Raw genomic sequence first — 17254 nt, forward strand, 5'->3', positions numbered from 1 at the left:
ACCAGAGGTTGTTAACAGGAAAAATAACAACACCTTGCAGAAGCAGGAACAGACCTGCAGTTCTCTAACACCAACTTTGCAAGTAATGCAGCGCATTTTAAGTAAAAATCATTTGCTTTAGCTAATGCTAAAAAAGCACTTTACTACACCTATAATTGTATATACAGGCATGTACAAAGCAACAATTAAATGGAGTTGTTGAAACAATATGGTACTTATATTCAGCAGATTTGAAGGTCTCTGGATGCTGATATATTTTTTAATCAACATACTAGGTTTTTCAGCTTGAGACAAACAAAATTTTAGCCAAGCTCCTAAAGATCATTAAGAACTGTAACTGTGATGCATACCTTGGAAAAAACTGTAATTGGTTTTTAACAGTTCCATGTATCATTTTAATGAAGTTAACATTCCAGCTGAACAAAAAGCTCAAGAATCTTCTTCCCTGTTGGTAAAGGAAAAGGGAGGAAAAACATAAAAGTAAACAAACGAATATAAAATGGAAGTCAGACCCTAGAGGAACACCGAGTTTAAGAGCCACTTCAACAGTAACGATTCTTAATTTTTAAACCTAGTTCAAGTATTGCTGTTACTCCACTGAAGAGAAATGTGAAACAAATACCTATGTGGATTGTGTATCTGCCTGTCTTCTTTTCCAATGTCCAGTCTGTTCTCTGTTCTAGACTGACTTCAGGTAGTATTCTATAATGATAAGGGACTGTGCAGCTCATGAACCTCACATCAAGAGTCATCAGAGCTCTGTCAAGTGCAGCATCATTTTGGGCTGACACTGTAATGCTGGCGAAGGTACAGATAAGATAACATGACAACTCTTCCAGCATTAGATACAGAAATAATTTTGAACAAAAGCACAGAACAGCTGGGCCACTGAGGAAAATAAGTGCTGTGATTAGCAAGGACAATTCCTTTCATATTGTCTCATAGAAGGTAATATTACCAGCCTCCTGGTGATGCTTTAATTCATAAAAGCAGAAGAAAAGTTTTTTTCTGAATTAGGTTTTCTTTCCTTTTAGCAACTTAGAAGTCATAATGACAACTTTCATAAGCAAGAAAACTTTTTGCAAGAAAAGGAAGTGGAAGGCAGTGGAGAGTAGAAATAAACCCTTGCTCTTCTGGACTCAGCAAGAGCTGCCAATGGAACTAGAACCTCATATGATATCTGTATAGGCAACCAAGCTCTGTGTCATCCTAGAAAGAAAGTATCCAGCTTCTGAGACTCTGAGAAGTCTGATCATATATAAGAGCAAGTCAGACAATTGCAGAGGTCCTTTGTACTTTTCCAGACAAAATAAAGCAGGAAAACTCATAAGACGCAATAATAAAGTTCAAAGACTCTTCCATTCAGAGCATAACCAACAGGTATGTCAAGACCCATGAGAAAACAGAGGCTCAAACAAGGCTGATAACGCCAGGCACCTACAACATTATCGAGTAGGGACAGAGGGAAGGAAGAATACAGGCAGAAACTTCTTTAGTGGAAATGATGGCTTAAATGCCTGCAGGTCAAGAAGTCATGCAGAAGATCATTAAAATGAAGACCTAAAAGGCTAAATACAACGTCGTGATTCTTGTCAACAAGTCTGATAGAATCCTTTCTGTTGTCAAACAAGAGATGCTTCTACCAAGAAAGAAAAACACCGGATAAAAATAAAAAAAAGCCACTCATCTCCAACTTTGGTGGTCTAATACAGTTATTGGAGTCCCAGTGGTACACTCCCATCAACATCCTTGTCAAACTGAAAAGTTAAGGGAGTCTTGACCTACTGCTCCTACCTCAACAAGGCAAAGGTTAGGCCATACTCAAACTCTTCTCATCTTCTGCAATCTTGGCAGAAAGATAAAGAAAAGGCACAAAGTAGCTTTGAACCCCCTGAAGTGACGAAAGCATCCAACAGAAATTTGTATTCAGCTCTGTCCAATTCCTTTTTCCTGTGATCTCAACAGACTGACCCTGATCATGAGAACAATAGTGAATGACTCTAATCAAACCTGCCGCTTGTGATCAATGGACCTGAATTGATTATCGCCATCAGCATCCTCGGTATCCTGAGAGGTAAAAGGGTGATAGGTGAGTAAGACTGTGAACTTGCCATCTTTGGGGTTAGCCCATCAACACGGTGCAGAGCACCTCATACTGCTGTGCTTGCGGCCATAATACTTTGTGACTTTGGCACTTGCATTTACACACACAAGGTTAGCAAGGAAGACGAGAGAACAGGCCTACCTCTAAAACACAGTAATAGATGCTCTGCAGGGCTCTCCAGCTGATTGGAAACCCCACCTGAACAAGAATGGCTTCATAAATTCCACACAGATAAATTCAGAGGCTCACTCCAGTAATGCAGTCTTATAATAAGCCTGTGAGAAATATTACTTCGTGTTGAATAGCACGGTCATGGAAGGCAGAAAAACTGAACTCCCTGATCTTGCAATGAAGCATAAATGTGCAATTCTGTATCAGTCTAGTCTGGTCTAAAAGTCAGGATACCATATTCCTGACCCTCCCATTCTCTTCATCCTTGCTTACGATAAACCACTCAAAGCAATTTATCTAGCTGACAATCTGCCTAGGAAGAAAACTGATCAGCTACCTCTTTGAATGAACTCATCACATAGCTGCATGAGCATTCATGCTGCAGAGGGGAAAACAGGAATGCTAGCCCATGGTAACACAGGATCATTGCAACTGGAATTACATCTCATTAAGCTGTGATGGAGTTATACCCTGGATGCACACTCCAGAAAGAACGAGGAATACTTTTGTTATAAACTGTAGAACAAGCCTGCAAGCAATAAATCTTTAAGAGAATATAAGACCTGATAGGCGATTCAGACATCATGCTGATATTAGCTACGACTATTAGCATTTTAGACACAGAAGTTAAGACAAAGGTACAGCAGAGATGCTGAGGGTGTGTTAGACATGTTGCTACAAGAAACCTATCATTAGCAAAATGACCCAGACAGGGAGACTAGAGAATATGCATGAGCTGGGTGGCACTGAAACCGTACTCAGGATGCAAGACCCCCTAACAGAAGGATTTGCAACTGAAGCACAGTAGTTTCACAGCAACATGACAATGGTTTTGATACTTTGAATTGCAAGACACTAAATCTCCTGTCTGCAGAGCTAGAGAAATCCCAGACAGTCACCGTTCCGAAACTGTAAGGGCAGTTCACATATTGTAATTGAGTTGTGGTTGACAAACTGAGACACCTAAATTTGGATGTTTAAGTCTCCAGAATATTAATTGCCTGGAGAGTGATTCAGGTGATCGGTTGTCAAGTAACTGCTTTATGAAGATGAAATGTTCTGTTGACTCCATTGACTGGGGCACTTTGCCGCCGCCTAAACACAAAACAATTTTAAACATTCAGGGGGTTTTCCAGAAAGCAGAGATCTACAACAGACCCTGTATTTTATGTGCCAGTCCCACATGGATGTCTGAAAGAACTTAGGTCATTTAATGTAGCATTGGTCATTTACTTATGCTTAAGCAATTAAATCCTTCCCAGGACTTGAAGTGATTTGGCTCCCACATAGATACCTAAATTGGTTGTAGACACAATTTAACTGAACTCTATCTCAGAGTCTTCCAGGATAGGTTTTGGTTCCCCTTGTATTTTGGGCTAGGAAGTGGTTTCCTCAAGCATGAAAAGTGACCTGCCAGATAAATAGAGGAGTAAGAATTCATTTCCTACTAAAATAAGACTCCCATTAGACAGATCACTGAAGAAATTGCAAAGGTGAAATAAGTGATGGCAAAATACAGCACTGACTGGAAAAGCTTCCTGAGATGATAAAAAAAAAACTTCCCTGAATGTGGCAACACTTGACCACAGCACTAAGGCTGCTAGATATTTTCCAAATGGAAGACGAGGACAGAAACAAACAAACAAACCTGTCCTGCAGTAGCATTTTCAGAAGATGACACATGCATTCCCCTGCACATGTTTGAACATTAGCTCAGAACAAGAAGTCCAGTGGGCAACAAGCCACTAGTGGTGTACCCCAGAGCCTCAATTGGCCGGATGGTCACACTCAAAAAGTTGTGGTCAACAGCTCAAAGTCCAGGTGGAGATCAGTAACGAGTGGTATTCCTCAGGGGTCAATATTGGGACTGGCGCTGTTTAACATCTTTGTTGGTGACAGGGACAGGGGCACTGAGCACACCCTCAGCAAGTTTGCTGATGACACCAAGTTGCGTGGTGCGGTCGACAAAGAGAGTAGGTTTAGATTAGATATAAAGAAGAAACTCTTTACTCAGAAGCTGGTGAGGTGCAGGCACAGGTTGCCCAGAGAAGCTGTGGATGCCCCATCCCTGGAGGTGTTCAAGGCCAGGCTGGATGGACTTTGAGCAACCTGGTCTGGTGGGAGGTGTCCCTGCCCGTGGCACGGGGGTGGAATTAGATCATCTTTAAGGTCCCTTCCAACCCAAGCCATTCTGTGATACTGGACTAACACTGTTTAACGTGTTCATTAGTGACACAGAAGTACATGCTCAGCAATTTTGCAGGTAATTCAAAACTGGAAGGAGCAGCTGGTACACCAGACTGTGTTCCTCTCAGTGGTATTCAGTGACAGGGCAAGATGCAAAAGGCACAAGATGAAATACAGGAAATTATTTTAAATAGGTTTTTGTTTGTTTAACTGTAAGGGTGATCAAATATTGTAACATGTTGCCAGAGAGACTATAAGGTCTCCATCCTTGCAGATGTTCAGAAATGCAACTGGATATGACCCTAAGCAACCTGCTCGAGCTGACTGCTTTGAGCAGGAGTGTTAGACAAGATGATCTCCAGGGGTGCCGTCCAACCTCAAACTCAGTAAATCTGTCATTAATGCTCAGCAACATTACTTACTTAGGAATAATCAGAAGAAAAATTAGGAGGAGCAAATGTTATTTCACCTCCCTCCTGCATTAAACTTTTGAAAAACAAAATAAACCACCCCAAAATCAAAAACCAGAGCATTCCTATTTGGAGACAGAAAAAATAGCAAAAAGTCTGATAACAGCCCCAGCATCGTTGACTTTATGTCAGAACTTATCAGTCAAAAGGCTTAATGCAAAACTGTTAAAAGTAACCAAAGACCACTGACAGAAGAAAAGCAGAGCAGGATAAAATTTTGCTTACCTCTTCTTTTTTAATGTGTCTTACACTCATAAAACACTGAAGCAACAAGTCCTTGACTTCATTACTGTCCTCTGAATCATAATCAAAGCACAACAGTGTCTGATGTAGATTCCAGAGACGAATTACATCTGCACCCTGACAGAGAAAAAAAGCCCACATTACAGTGGCGTAGGTATACCTTTAACGTGAAGAATTATTTAAAGAATTTAAAATGCACTGTTAAAGACAGAAGGTTTCCAGATTGCAAAACTATGAACATTAATTTACTTTCACTGCTATCATTGGGAAAAGATTTCAAAAATGTGTAACTGCAGTAATACTGACTTTCAGCAACTGAAGACATGCTCGAGTACAGAAAGCTGGTATTTCATGCAAACTGCATCATTCCACTTCTAAATCTTTAAACAATGAAAGCAGTTAACATGGAAAAATAAAAGGAAGGAACAAGTAACAGAGATATTTATTGGGTTAGTGCAAAAGATATGTCACATTGCTCTAAGTAACTAATACATGGGGAAAAAAAAAAAATCAGTCTATCAATTGAGAAATAAGCTAGAAAAAAATATTTGTAGAGAGATGAAGAGTAACAGAAAATGAAGCTTCCCATTTAAGAAGTCTCTTATGAGTCACGGAGGGTACCACTTAAAACCTGAATTAAAAAAGAGCCAATTGCTACTCAAACCCTTGTCACTGGACTTTACAAATTAGTGAAGAAAAAAAATGGTTGTAAAACAAACTGTTCTCTTGAGAAACTGATGCCAAAAAATCTTTAAAGTTCATTCCAGGGAAGGTAACATTTTAGTATGTGGTTTATGCAAGCAACCCCAAAAAGACAATTTGTGACAAATATGGTATCACAGGTTTCATTAACTGAGAAGCACTAAGACATGGAAAACAAATTAACTTGAAAAAAAATGTATTTTGGAGAGGATCTTTCTTGGAATATTCACTAATAATTTAAAGTTCAATATAGCTTCACATACCGTAGCAGCTTTATTCAGGCTTTTTCTTAGCAATATAATAAATACAGTTTTCCCTAGCTGCTCCTTCCCTTCCAGTTCTTTCTCCCACCACATTTCACACATACGTTGGATGGCGCCCTGTAGGCTTTTTTCAGATTCAGGTAACGCAGGAAGAATACCTACAACAGGAATAAAGTAATTATTTATTGCAATGAATGATATTATTCATTTAAAACGCTAGTCTCTTAGTACGCTAAGCATACCTCACAATATATACCAGCTGTTGTCACAGTTACACATCTTAACGGCTTATTCTTACTGTAGGTATTTAGGCGGCTTGGTTAATTTTAAGGTTTTGGCCAAGTTTTTGGATCAGTAACAGTGGAATCTCATTTTGCCTTCAAAATGCTATAAGCCACAGAATAAGTAAAGTTGGGTGAACAGATGGGGGGGAAAGAAAACTATTTAAGTTCCAAGTTTTAGGTTGTGTAACTGATTTTTAATGCTCCCTTAAGTTTGTTTCATAAATTAGAACTTACATCAGTAGCAACTTTGTCCTTGAATTTTTTTTTTCCAAAGACCACTCGGGTCAAACAAAAAGCCTAGTACACCCATCTGCTAAAAGCCATTATAACGACGTACGGTATAACAGACAAGTACGCACCATTCAATATGAAAGCACATTCTAGAAGAACTTTATAGTTTACAGTTTCATCCACTGCGGGTATGGAAGCAGTAACGACAGCTGTCACTCCTTGGATCACAGCTACAGTTTGTTTCTGAAAGAAAGCAATGTCGAGGAAACAATTCTGCAGTTTATTTATATTCAGAAGAAAATTATGACAAGAAATCAACCTTAGCAACAGAGAGCAAAGCTGAATTGCTATTAAGTTTCTGTTTTGAACAAAGAGTATACTGGCACCTAAAGTCTATCAAGAAGAGGCGAAAGCATAGTTTTTAAAGTACATCCTTTACAAAAAAAAAAATCGAGAAAAACTGTCAGGTCCAGCTAGGAGATAACTTGCTGATTGTACACATGTATCCACTCCTCCATTAAAAAAAAAAAAACTTCATCTGCAACAAAACAACTCAGACAGACACCCATTCCAGAGCTAGAAAGGGTCTTGTGTAAATGCAAGATCTCCTGACTGATTTGACCAGTGACTTTAGATCCAGGTAAATGTGTCTACTTGTATGTGAAGTCCCTGCACATATGATGATTTCCTACAAGCCTCTAGGTCTCCCAGGTGATTTCCACTCTGAACTTTTTTTTCCCTCTAAAATTAAATAAACCTTTCCCTCCAGTATTCTAGAGGGTTCATGAACTGCAGTGCAGAAGCAGTAAACGAGGGTCAGAGTTAGGATAATTCTGTATAAACCAAATATAATCTGGGGGAGGAGCACTGAAATCTAGATTTCACAGTCTTAATTCAATAAATTGACATACTAAAACAGGTAGTGATTTTTTATAGTATACGCCAGATATTTAAGGCACATCAGAGATCACCGTTTGTTTACTGAAATAAAACATACAAAACAACCACTGAAGTTTTGCCCAAACCAAGTCCCATCTTTGATAATCAAAATCATCAGCAGATATAATCTTCTATAGTGTAGTCCAATCATAACTTCAGTTTAATCCAAGCACGGTAATTAAAAGGTCAGTTATGAACGTGGCAGGAAGACGTCAGGAACCGACCTTGTTTGATAACCCTTCCATGTTTACAGATGCTATGAAAATATTCCATTTTATTTCCCAAGTGAATATGAAATAGCTATCATATTGCTATTTTACAGTATTGTTACCATTTCTGGAACTACGTCAACGTCCATGCAATCATTATTTTCATCATCTTCAATCATCTGCCATGTTTCCACAGGTTTCTCCACCAAGGTCTCCTTCAACAGGTGTGTCAGCTTCTCCCATAGTATTTCTTTTTGTTTTCTTGGCAATTCTTGAAGTAGTTCATTCAAGTCAAAAGGATCAAATGTATTTTTCTGTGAAGCAGTCAGAAGATATTACAACTCCACATCAGTTTTGAGGCTTATTTTTCATTATTTCATTTCCTAAAATTAACACCTTTCTTGACATAAAGGATTACTTTCCATTCCTTTGCAGTTACAGAGACAAAAAGCCTTCCATAAGATTTATTTCTTTAAAAATAGCACATGAAATTCCTGCTGCTTAAGTTTATCATGATACAAGGGTGGCTTTCTAAAGACTTCAGTCTTTAGCTCTTCATAGCAACATTACTAAACATAAATCATCTCTCTGCAACATCAAATTCTGTCTCTCGTGTTCCAAGCACTTCTTTCCTAATGAAGACAATTCCATATCCTTAGCTAAGAAGCTAACAACCACACAAAATTACATTCACTGATCATATCTCTGCTATCTTAAATATAGACCGATGACAGCTGCTGAAAGGAAAACCTCATGCAAGGACTTGAAACGTAAGAGTCAGGAGGAAAGCACTACAGATGTTGGAGCACAAACCGCATAAAGCAGCGCTGTGTATACTGCGCTATTTTAAAGGCCCTCTATCAAAAGTAACTCCTGAGCACATCAACCCCAGGCTTCCTGGGCTCTTAAGCTCTTCTGACCGGAAAGCCATGACCAGTCTTAATAAGAGACCAGTTTGGAATTTGGTCAGTTGAGTCAGTGGTCACCATATCAAACCCTCTTCTTTAGCCTTGTGGATCCAGTCGGAGGAGGGAAGGGATTTTTGCTGAGACACAGGACTCTTTGGACAGAGCCCCCCCCCCATCATATGTATAATTTCTGCCAGCATCTTCAAACACATTTTCAGTTGTAACTCTATGTATAGGCAATCCTCCTCAAATGGTCACACGTGAATGAAACTAGAGTTCCAAGAAGAAAGGTAGCACAATCTCCTAATGTTACCATCTTTGACCCATTTAATTACTTAAAGGATGAATTACATGGAATATCCGTTTTACTAGGAGACTGGTCTGGATGATTTTGAAGAAACTTACTAGAAAAATTTACCTTAGAGATGCAAAGAGCCTGTAACCATGAAGAAAGGGTGGGCAGCCTGCTAGGAAAGGGAACACACAGAGAAAAGGAAAGAAGGAAAAACAGACTAGAAAAATAAACAGACACAGCCAAAAGGAAGTACTAGTAATTTCTGAAATGTAATTTGCAATACCGACGTGAAGGTTTATAGGATTAAGAATGCTTTGGAGAAAAGAGGCAAAACGTCCATGATCCAGTAATAAAAATATTTTTAGTTTGCAGATGCATTAAAAAACACGATTCAAAAAGAAAAATGTTGAAGGTAAAAAGAAAAATAGGAAATAATGAAAGAAGCAGCAGTAAGTGTTAGAAGGTTCCCAGAAGGCCATGAGAAGAAAGATCCTTTTACATATTTATAGCAGAATTTCTATTCTATTCTACAGTTGGAAACAAATACAATAAACCAAAGGCTGCACAGGGAGTTCTTCAGCCCTTCACTTCAAACAAACCCAGAAGACAGGATATTAAGATTGTAGCGTTTTGAACAAAAAGAACAGATCCATAATAAGACTAGAGCTTTCTGATCTTTCTCTGGGATGATATGATAGAATTATTACAAAACCTTTGAGGGAAAAGGATGCCATTGTATGCTAGTCATATCTGATTCATGCTCTCCTCTCTTAGAAATACTGTGCTTTCTTGAATTGGAACAGGACTTAGTGGAGAAATTTAACAGCGCCTGATAACGACTTTGATAAATAGCACCATAATATAGAATAGCAATCTTCTAAAAACAAAGAAGTGTGAAAAGTTCAAAGCAAATCACAAAGGAAAAGTATCAAAACCCTGGAATTTTAAAAGCTTCGAATGAAACAAAGCAATGGGAAGATGGAAATGGAAAGTTAAAGCAGGAGGGGAGAAATGAGAGACATTTAAAGTAGTAGCAACACTAAGAACAGAACATTAAAAAAAAATTTAAAAAGTAAATTCTGAGGCTATAGCACTAAATAGGTAGAAAAAGCAGAGGATAATTATAACATGAAAACTATGGAAAGCAGTGAGGCTCTAACTAGTCTTTCCCCTTCATGCCATACACATACACTTCTAAAGGACAGAATACACTACCACAGCCTCCTCCAGAAAATCAGTCAAGAATTATTTAAGGAAGATCCTAAAGTGAGGGTCCTCATCCTAAGATAAGATGTGGTTAAACACACACCCTTCGTCAAAAAAGGTTTGGAAGGAAAATGAACAGTGTAACTCAAATCTCTTTAACAATCAGAAAGTAATCTGGAAAGTCAAATTTCCTTACGCTATGAAATCATAAGACAATTTTAACCAATATACTCATTACAGCTGCTGATACACAGTTTCCAGAAATATTGGCAAGAGTTAGGCTGATGGGAGTGGAACTGTAGTCTAGAAACAAAAAGGATACAGACTAGTAAGTTGTGGTGAATGGATAAGCCAACTAGTTACTTCTGTAAAATAATAAAAGGTAGGCTCTCCTTTGGTAAAGGCATTAAGTTTCATAAGCAATAAAGACACACAGCTGAAATCTCTTGCAAGATAACGCTTATGCATTGGTGATGAAAAACATTACGATGACAAAACAAAATTTTAAAACTAAAAAGATGAAGATACATTAAGATAGATCGGTGGGTGAGATGAAGATGACAGAAACAAGATGACCAAAGTCAATAAAAACAAAATCTTGAAAGTACTGTGTGTTATCCTAAATGGAACAGTTTCTTATTAAAGTGTTTAGATTTGGAAAAAATGGGAAGGAGATTTCAAACAATGGCAATCTGTTAATAATGCTGTCATCTATAATTACACACAGGAGTGCAAATGAAAAATCAGCAAATTAGTTAGAAAAAGAGGTTCAGTGACGTTTGGGAGACATACAAGCCTAGGCTTATTACATGGTACATGACCTCTACTGTAGAAACGAGAGATTTATTATCTAGGCTACATTAGTATATTCATTTGCATCTCTGTGGACACAGAAGTCAGCTTATCAACTTACTCTATCTTGATACAGGTAACATTAAGAAAATACCGATTAGATTAGCAAAAACCCAAATCAAGTGACGTCAGTTGAAACTGAATAGTCTTATCAATAAAATAACACACAGATCTTTTTAAACATCTAAATTAAGATGATAAAAGGTAGGTAGATAGGTGCTGATGCTGGGAAAATGAGGACAAGAGAAACAGAATAAGAAAAAGATTCCCCACTTAAAAAAAAAGTTAGAGACATTATCTGACAAGGTCCTTGAAGGCATGAAAAAAAAACTAATTCTTAAAAACATCCCACACCTCTAGCTTTCGATATAGCAAAGCAGAACTAACCTGAAGATCCCCTCTTTGTAATATGTGGTTTATAATATAAGAATAGAGAGGCTGCTACAGAGAAAGCTCAAGAAACTAACCTGACAATACCATTCACTACGGCTAGCAAAAGATGATTAGGAGAAATAGCTTATGTCTTAACAGCAGATCGAAACTTAGCAGCAAACACCACAATGCAATTTTCTTAAGGAAACAGCATATACAAGAAGCGACACACTGAACTTTTAATTCGTAAATTCCAGTGTATTTGCTTTTTCTTCCTCACGCTTCTCTCCACACTGAACTTAGAGCCAGCAATTGCTCACATCTCTAAGATGTTCAGTGGTAGAAAGAAGTACCAAGTACAATTACACATGGACTCAAGAACGTTTATACAACTTAAGTTATCAAATGAATGATTAAGCGCTGGTGAAGCATACCTCTGCTGTGTTTGTGTATGAGCTCATATTCCTTACACAGCAAGACAATGACACTTTCACAGATTAACTTTTTTTTTTTAGTATTACTATAGTATAAATCATTATCTTAAAAATGCAAACTGCACATGGAACAAGCAACTGTTAGGAATATCAGCTGGGCTGTGACACAGCGAAATTTCAGGTTCCACACCTTTATATGTTCCATTAAGTGCCATAGGAAGTTCTTTCCTATGACAATTATTCTCGCACATTTGCAGATACCAGAAAAACAGTTTCTGCCGCTATGCCACAAAAATCTGAGCACTGACAGCAGACCTTAGATCTCATTAGTCATGTATGTGTACCATGGCTTACTTACAGGAATCTGAGTAAAACGCAAGAAGTCTTCAATCGACTCTTTAGACACAACTTGCAAAAACGCTTCACGTTTCATTGTGGTCTTCTTTCACCTTGTTTTATAAGAAAAAAAAAAAAAGAAAAAGAAACATATATGAAGTTAGAGAAAAGCACTGTGTCTCAAAACATAATCATTTATGGTCTCAGTGAATAGTATATAAGCATATATTTATATACAGCTTTATCTACATGGTTATGAAAAAAACATGTCCCCACAGCTTACTGCAGTTACCGGAATCAACATTTAGATTTGTAACTGTACTAGGCTGCCCTACTTGTACGTATTAACTCACTTTTTATTACTTAAGAAAGTGTGAAAAGCAGACTTGGAATAATGTTTTGGTTGATACTTCCACTTTTTAACAAGGACGGCGTTCCCAGAACGAGCCTTGCTGAACAGGGTATCTACCTGGCCGTCCTTCCAGCCGGCAACATTCACCCGCCTGAAAAGCTCTGACGGGCCGCAAAACACCACAACTTTCTCCCCTTTCCCCGTGTCAAGCGACGACCCCGGGAGACGGGCCGGCACCAGGAGCTTAACCTCCTCACCGCAGCGCTCCCTCCATCCCGCCCGCGCTCCCCCCCTCTCCTGCCGGCCGGGTGAGTGCCCCGCTCCCCTCTTACCGGCACCGCTGTCCCACGCAGGGCAGGTCGGGGGGCCGGAGCGGCAGGGGACGGGGGGACGGGGGGCTCCGGGCACGGCCCCACACACGCTGAGGTGACGCCGGGCCAGGCCGAGCCCCGCCGCGCGCGCTCCGCTGCCGGGTTCGAATCGTCCCGCGGCGGCCGTTGGGCGCGGGCGGGCGGCGCCGAGCTCACGTCTCGCGAGAGCCGCGCTCCTTCCTCCCCCCCCCCCCCCCCCCCCCCCCCCCCCCGTCACCTCAGGGCGGGCACGGTGCTGGGCTGACGGGCCAGCTGCTATGGCGGGCAGCGGGTCCGCTTTGTAGAAGCGGGGTTTGGTTCTCCCGCCCTGGTGCGGGGTTGTGTGTGTGAAATCCAGGAGATTAAAGCAAAAAGACAAACGAAACATGGCGTGTTCGCTTTCGTTCTCGTGCCTGGGTGGGGTTTTGGGGGGTGTGGGGTGCAGGAGGCTGAGGAACGTGGCGGTGGGGCTGGGGTCAGGGTGGGAGCAGGGGAGCTGGGGCAGAGGAGATGTGCTAGGTTACACAGTCCTCCTGCTAATGGACGTGGCTGGACAGCCTAGCGTAGGCTGATCTGCTCTGTGTTGAACTTGGCTACACAGAAGTGGTGCTCTACTGTTTTCACCTTACAATAAATGCTCACTTGTCCTGGGACTGGTGCTGTTTAGTATCTTTATCAATGACATAGATCGAGTGCACCTTCAGCAAGTTTGCAGATGACACCAAGCTGAGTGGTGCAGTTGATACAATAGAAGGAAGGGATGGCATCCAAAGGGACCTGGACAAGCCAGAAAAGTGTGCCCATGTGAACCTAATGAGGTTCAACGAGTCCAAGTGCAAGGTGCTGCACCTGGGTAGGGGCAATCCCAGACATGAGCACAGACTGGGAGAAGAACTCACTGAGAGCAGCCCTGCAGAGAAGGACTTGGGGGTTCTGGTGGACAAAAATCTCAACATGAGCCAGCAGTGCACACTTGTAGCCCAGAAGGCCAACTGCATCCTGGGCTGCATCAGAAGAGGGTTGGCCAGCAGGGGAGGGAGGGGATTGTCCCCCTCTGCTCTGCCCTTGTGAGGCCCCACTTAGAGTCCTGCGTCCAGGTCTGGGGCCCCCAGCACAAGAAGGATGTGGGGCTGTTAGAGCGGGTCCAGAGGAGGGCCATAAAGTTGATCAAGGGGCTTGAGCACCTCTTCTGTAAAGACAGGCTGAGAAAGCTGGGGATGTTCAGCCTCGAGAAGGGTCTGGGGTGACCTCATTGCAGCCTTTCAATACCTAAAGGGGGGTTATAAAAAAGATGGAGAACAACTTTTTGGTCAATCAGACAATGACAGGACAAGGGGGAACAGATTTAAACTAAAAGAGGGGAGATTTAGATCAGAGGTTAGGAGGAAATTCTTCACTCAGAGGGTGGTGAGGAACAGGTTGCCCAGAGAAGCTGTGGATGCCCCATCCCTGGAGGTGTTCAAGACCAGGTTGGATGGTCCCTGAGCATTTAATGGGTGGCATCCCTGCCCGTGGCAGGGGGTTGAAACTAGATGATCCTTAAGGTCCCTTCCAACCTGAGCCAATCTATGATTCCACTGCTGTCTTCCTGTAGCTCTTAAGTCTTGATGACTTCAGAGAGGGACAGAACATGTTAAGTTCATGTATAAGAAACAGCCTAAATATAAAATGCAGCCTAAATAAGAACCATGCCTAAGAAACAGCATGTCTTCTTCCACAGATCTCTGGTAACACAGACATAGTGTAATCGCAAAAAAATTTCTGTCAACACACAAAGCCTGCAACATCCAGCTGATTACTTTGGTGACTTTTTCCCCCAAGAATGTTCCTGTTGCTAGTGTTGACAGCTACACATTTAATCTCAGTCACGGTGAACAATACACGCATTACATACTCTTCATCCAAAGTGATGAAGATCTAACCAAGCTGCTTGCCACAGGAAACTGTGTAGGCTAGATGATATTTACACTTTGATAACTTTTTTTTTTTTTTTTAAATCAGGAAATAGCTGCTTTCTGTTTCTTCTCAAACCTATTTTGTAGCGAGCAGAAATAGTTGGACTCAATTTCTTGAATTAAACATAAGCAGGTTTCAAATTTTGTAAAATTCCCTGTTCCATTTGTTTGAGTTCCTCTACAAACCAAGAAGAGTCAATAAGTCTTGTTAAGGGCTTAACTTCTGTCTTTCAGTTTTGCATTTGCAGTAGCATAACACTTCTCAATATTTTTCAGTGTTGTTAGCTGTTCAGAGGAGATGCTTGACTGAAATTGTTTACTCTCTGTCTGATAGTAGTACAGCATATGCTGCTTTTCTTCACAAACAAAACCCCAACAATTTCCATATAAATTCTTACATCTCACTGGACTTTCCTGGATTGCAATGTTTTTTAAAATGTGATCTAATTCTGATTCCATTTCATATTATATGTACAAATTCCCTTTTTAAAAGTAGTATTTATGTATTCTGCTAATATTTATTTTTTAACATGGAATTTTCTTTGATATTACTCTCTCTCACAGTATTAGTTTATATTCAAAATTAAGACTGGAACGTTTTATGCCATATATATTTGAATTACAGACTTTTCCTGTTACATTTTTAAAGTAAACTATATGTTTGTTTTTACATAGTTTGAAGACTATGGGATGAAAAAATAGTTTATTATAGGCTTATCCCATAGTTAATGCTATTTTTGTATTGGTTAAAAAATTTAACAGATGACTAATATGAGAAACTTTTGGAATAACTTGATTTTAACACAAATATTTGCCAGATAGAAATTGCTCTAGGAGTTGGAGAATGGGTTACATTACTTACAAGTGGTAACCAAGATGATCGTGTACCCAAGGAACAATAAGGCAGAAGGAGTTAGAAGTCAAGAAACTCATTTTCTTGAGCAACAAAAATAACCTGTCTTCTGTACACAGGAAGTTCTGTGCCACTCTTTGTCTTTACCTGAATCCGAAGAAGCACGTACCTCTTCACATCATTTCACATCTGTACAAAGGCCTGTCTCCTTTGAAGTGTGGAAGAGGCAATCCAGCAAATTACCAACATCAACCAACCTCCTGGCAGCCACAGAGAAAGGTCCCTGGAGAGACAGATCCCTGCCCAACCTTAATCCCCACCCTGTGAAAACATTGCCTCCCAGGGACAGAATACTAAAAGAAGGAAGCATTTTGCTGCTCTGCTATAAAGAAGGGTCAAGGATTAGGTTTGTTTCAGATTCCAAAGACCTGACTTTGTTTCTTAAGATTCAGCTAACTGCAAGAAGCTTGTGAAGCGGTTTGCTTGAAATAAGTTGCATGAGCAATTATCACACTTGGAGAACAGCAAAAGCAAATAGAAAAGTATGAAAAGTGACATTTCTACATTGTGCTAATGTCTACTCTTTTTGCATATATTAAGAATCTTTGACATTTTAGATCCAAACTGATGGATTTGTTTATCATGTTTCTTGTGTGGTCTGAATATTTTATTAATACCTTGATTAGTCCTTTAATTAGATGCTACGTTAGTCACCTGGCTACTGTTTATTTAGTCAGGCACATATCCATTTAGCAAATGAACTAAAACATATTTTAGCTTATAATTTGTGTTGCATAGCAACCACAGAAGGATTTTTTTTTATAGTATTGAAACTAAAAGTTGACATTGATAACAACAGACTGAATAACACTGTATGATTCATTTTAAAGAACCAGGTAGAGAAACTAAGAGAGGCAGAATAGGGTTTTGTAGTGTTTTTTTTTTTCTTCAAGAATCGTGCATGAACTGCAAGCTAGTAATGAAGCTATAACCCTATTTTCAGTTTCTCTAATGTTCCCCCATTCACGAGTACCAAATTACATGTCTCTTTTTGACATGTCTGTTCATCTGTTCAAAATAATCTATACCCTTTGATAATAATCTCGTATTTATTATCATTTTCCTGTCAAGTCAAGTTAAGGCAAAAATGAAAAATGGGCCTTCCACACATGGTTGCTGAGCAACAGCAAATAAAGATTTGCTTTTGTGCTACCACTTCATAAACTAGTCTTTATTCTTGTTGGTAGCCTGTATGAGAGATCTCAATTACAAATGTCTCTCACAAGAATATCATAGGTTGGACGGTATCAAATATTCCATTTTAACCTGTATGAGTCAACACTATAAATACTTGTAAAAATAAACAAACAAGCAATGCCCTGAGTGTCAGATGCTTTCTTGGCATTTTTTTTTTTTTTCCTATTAACAACGTTATTTTCTAGATAATAATTTCTGATGAGATTATTGTACACATTATCTACTAACCTTTTACAATTTACTCCTATTTCTTTCCATTTGAATGTATAATTTGTTATAGT

General features: G+C 39.6%; 1 protein-coding gene across 2 annotated transcripts in view; it reads right to left on the bottom strand.

Moving 5' to 3' along the window:
* Nucleotides 1–13304, bottom strand: part of NCAPG2 (non-SMC condensin II complex subunit G2) — a 57037-nt gene extending 43733 nt beyond the window's left edge. For both annotated transcript variants that reach the window (XR_013945918.1, XM_080578560.1), the window contains exons 1-7: nucleotides 12891–13304; nucleotides 12229–12319; nucleotides 7926–8117; nucleotides 6784–6898; nucleotides 6141–6298; nucleotides 5158–5292; nucleotides 351–445 (exon numbers count right to left, since the gene is read on the bottom strand). Coding sequence is in view for 1 of the 2 variants with exons in the window: in XM_080578560.1 (XP_080434686.1) it covers nucleotides 351–445; nucleotides 5158–5292; nucleotides 6141–6298; nucleotides 6784–6898; nucleotides 7926–8117; nucleotides 12229–12303 (770 nt within the window). In the remaining variant the exon portion in view is untranslated. The remainder of the gene's footprint in view (nucleotides 1–350; nucleotides 446–5157; nucleotides 5293–6140; nucleotides 6299–6783; nucleotides 6899–7925; nucleotides 8118–12228; nucleotides 12320–12890) is intronic.
* Between the last annotated feature and the right edge of the window lie 3950 nt (nucleotides 13305–17254).

The sequence above is a fragment of the Anser brachyrhynchus genome (genome assembly GCF_964034855.1).
Source record: "Anser brachyrhynchus genome assembly, chromosome: 2".
NCBI classification, from domain to species: Eukaryota; Metazoa; Chordata; class Aves; order Anseriformes; family Anatidae; genus Anser; species Anser brachyrhynchus.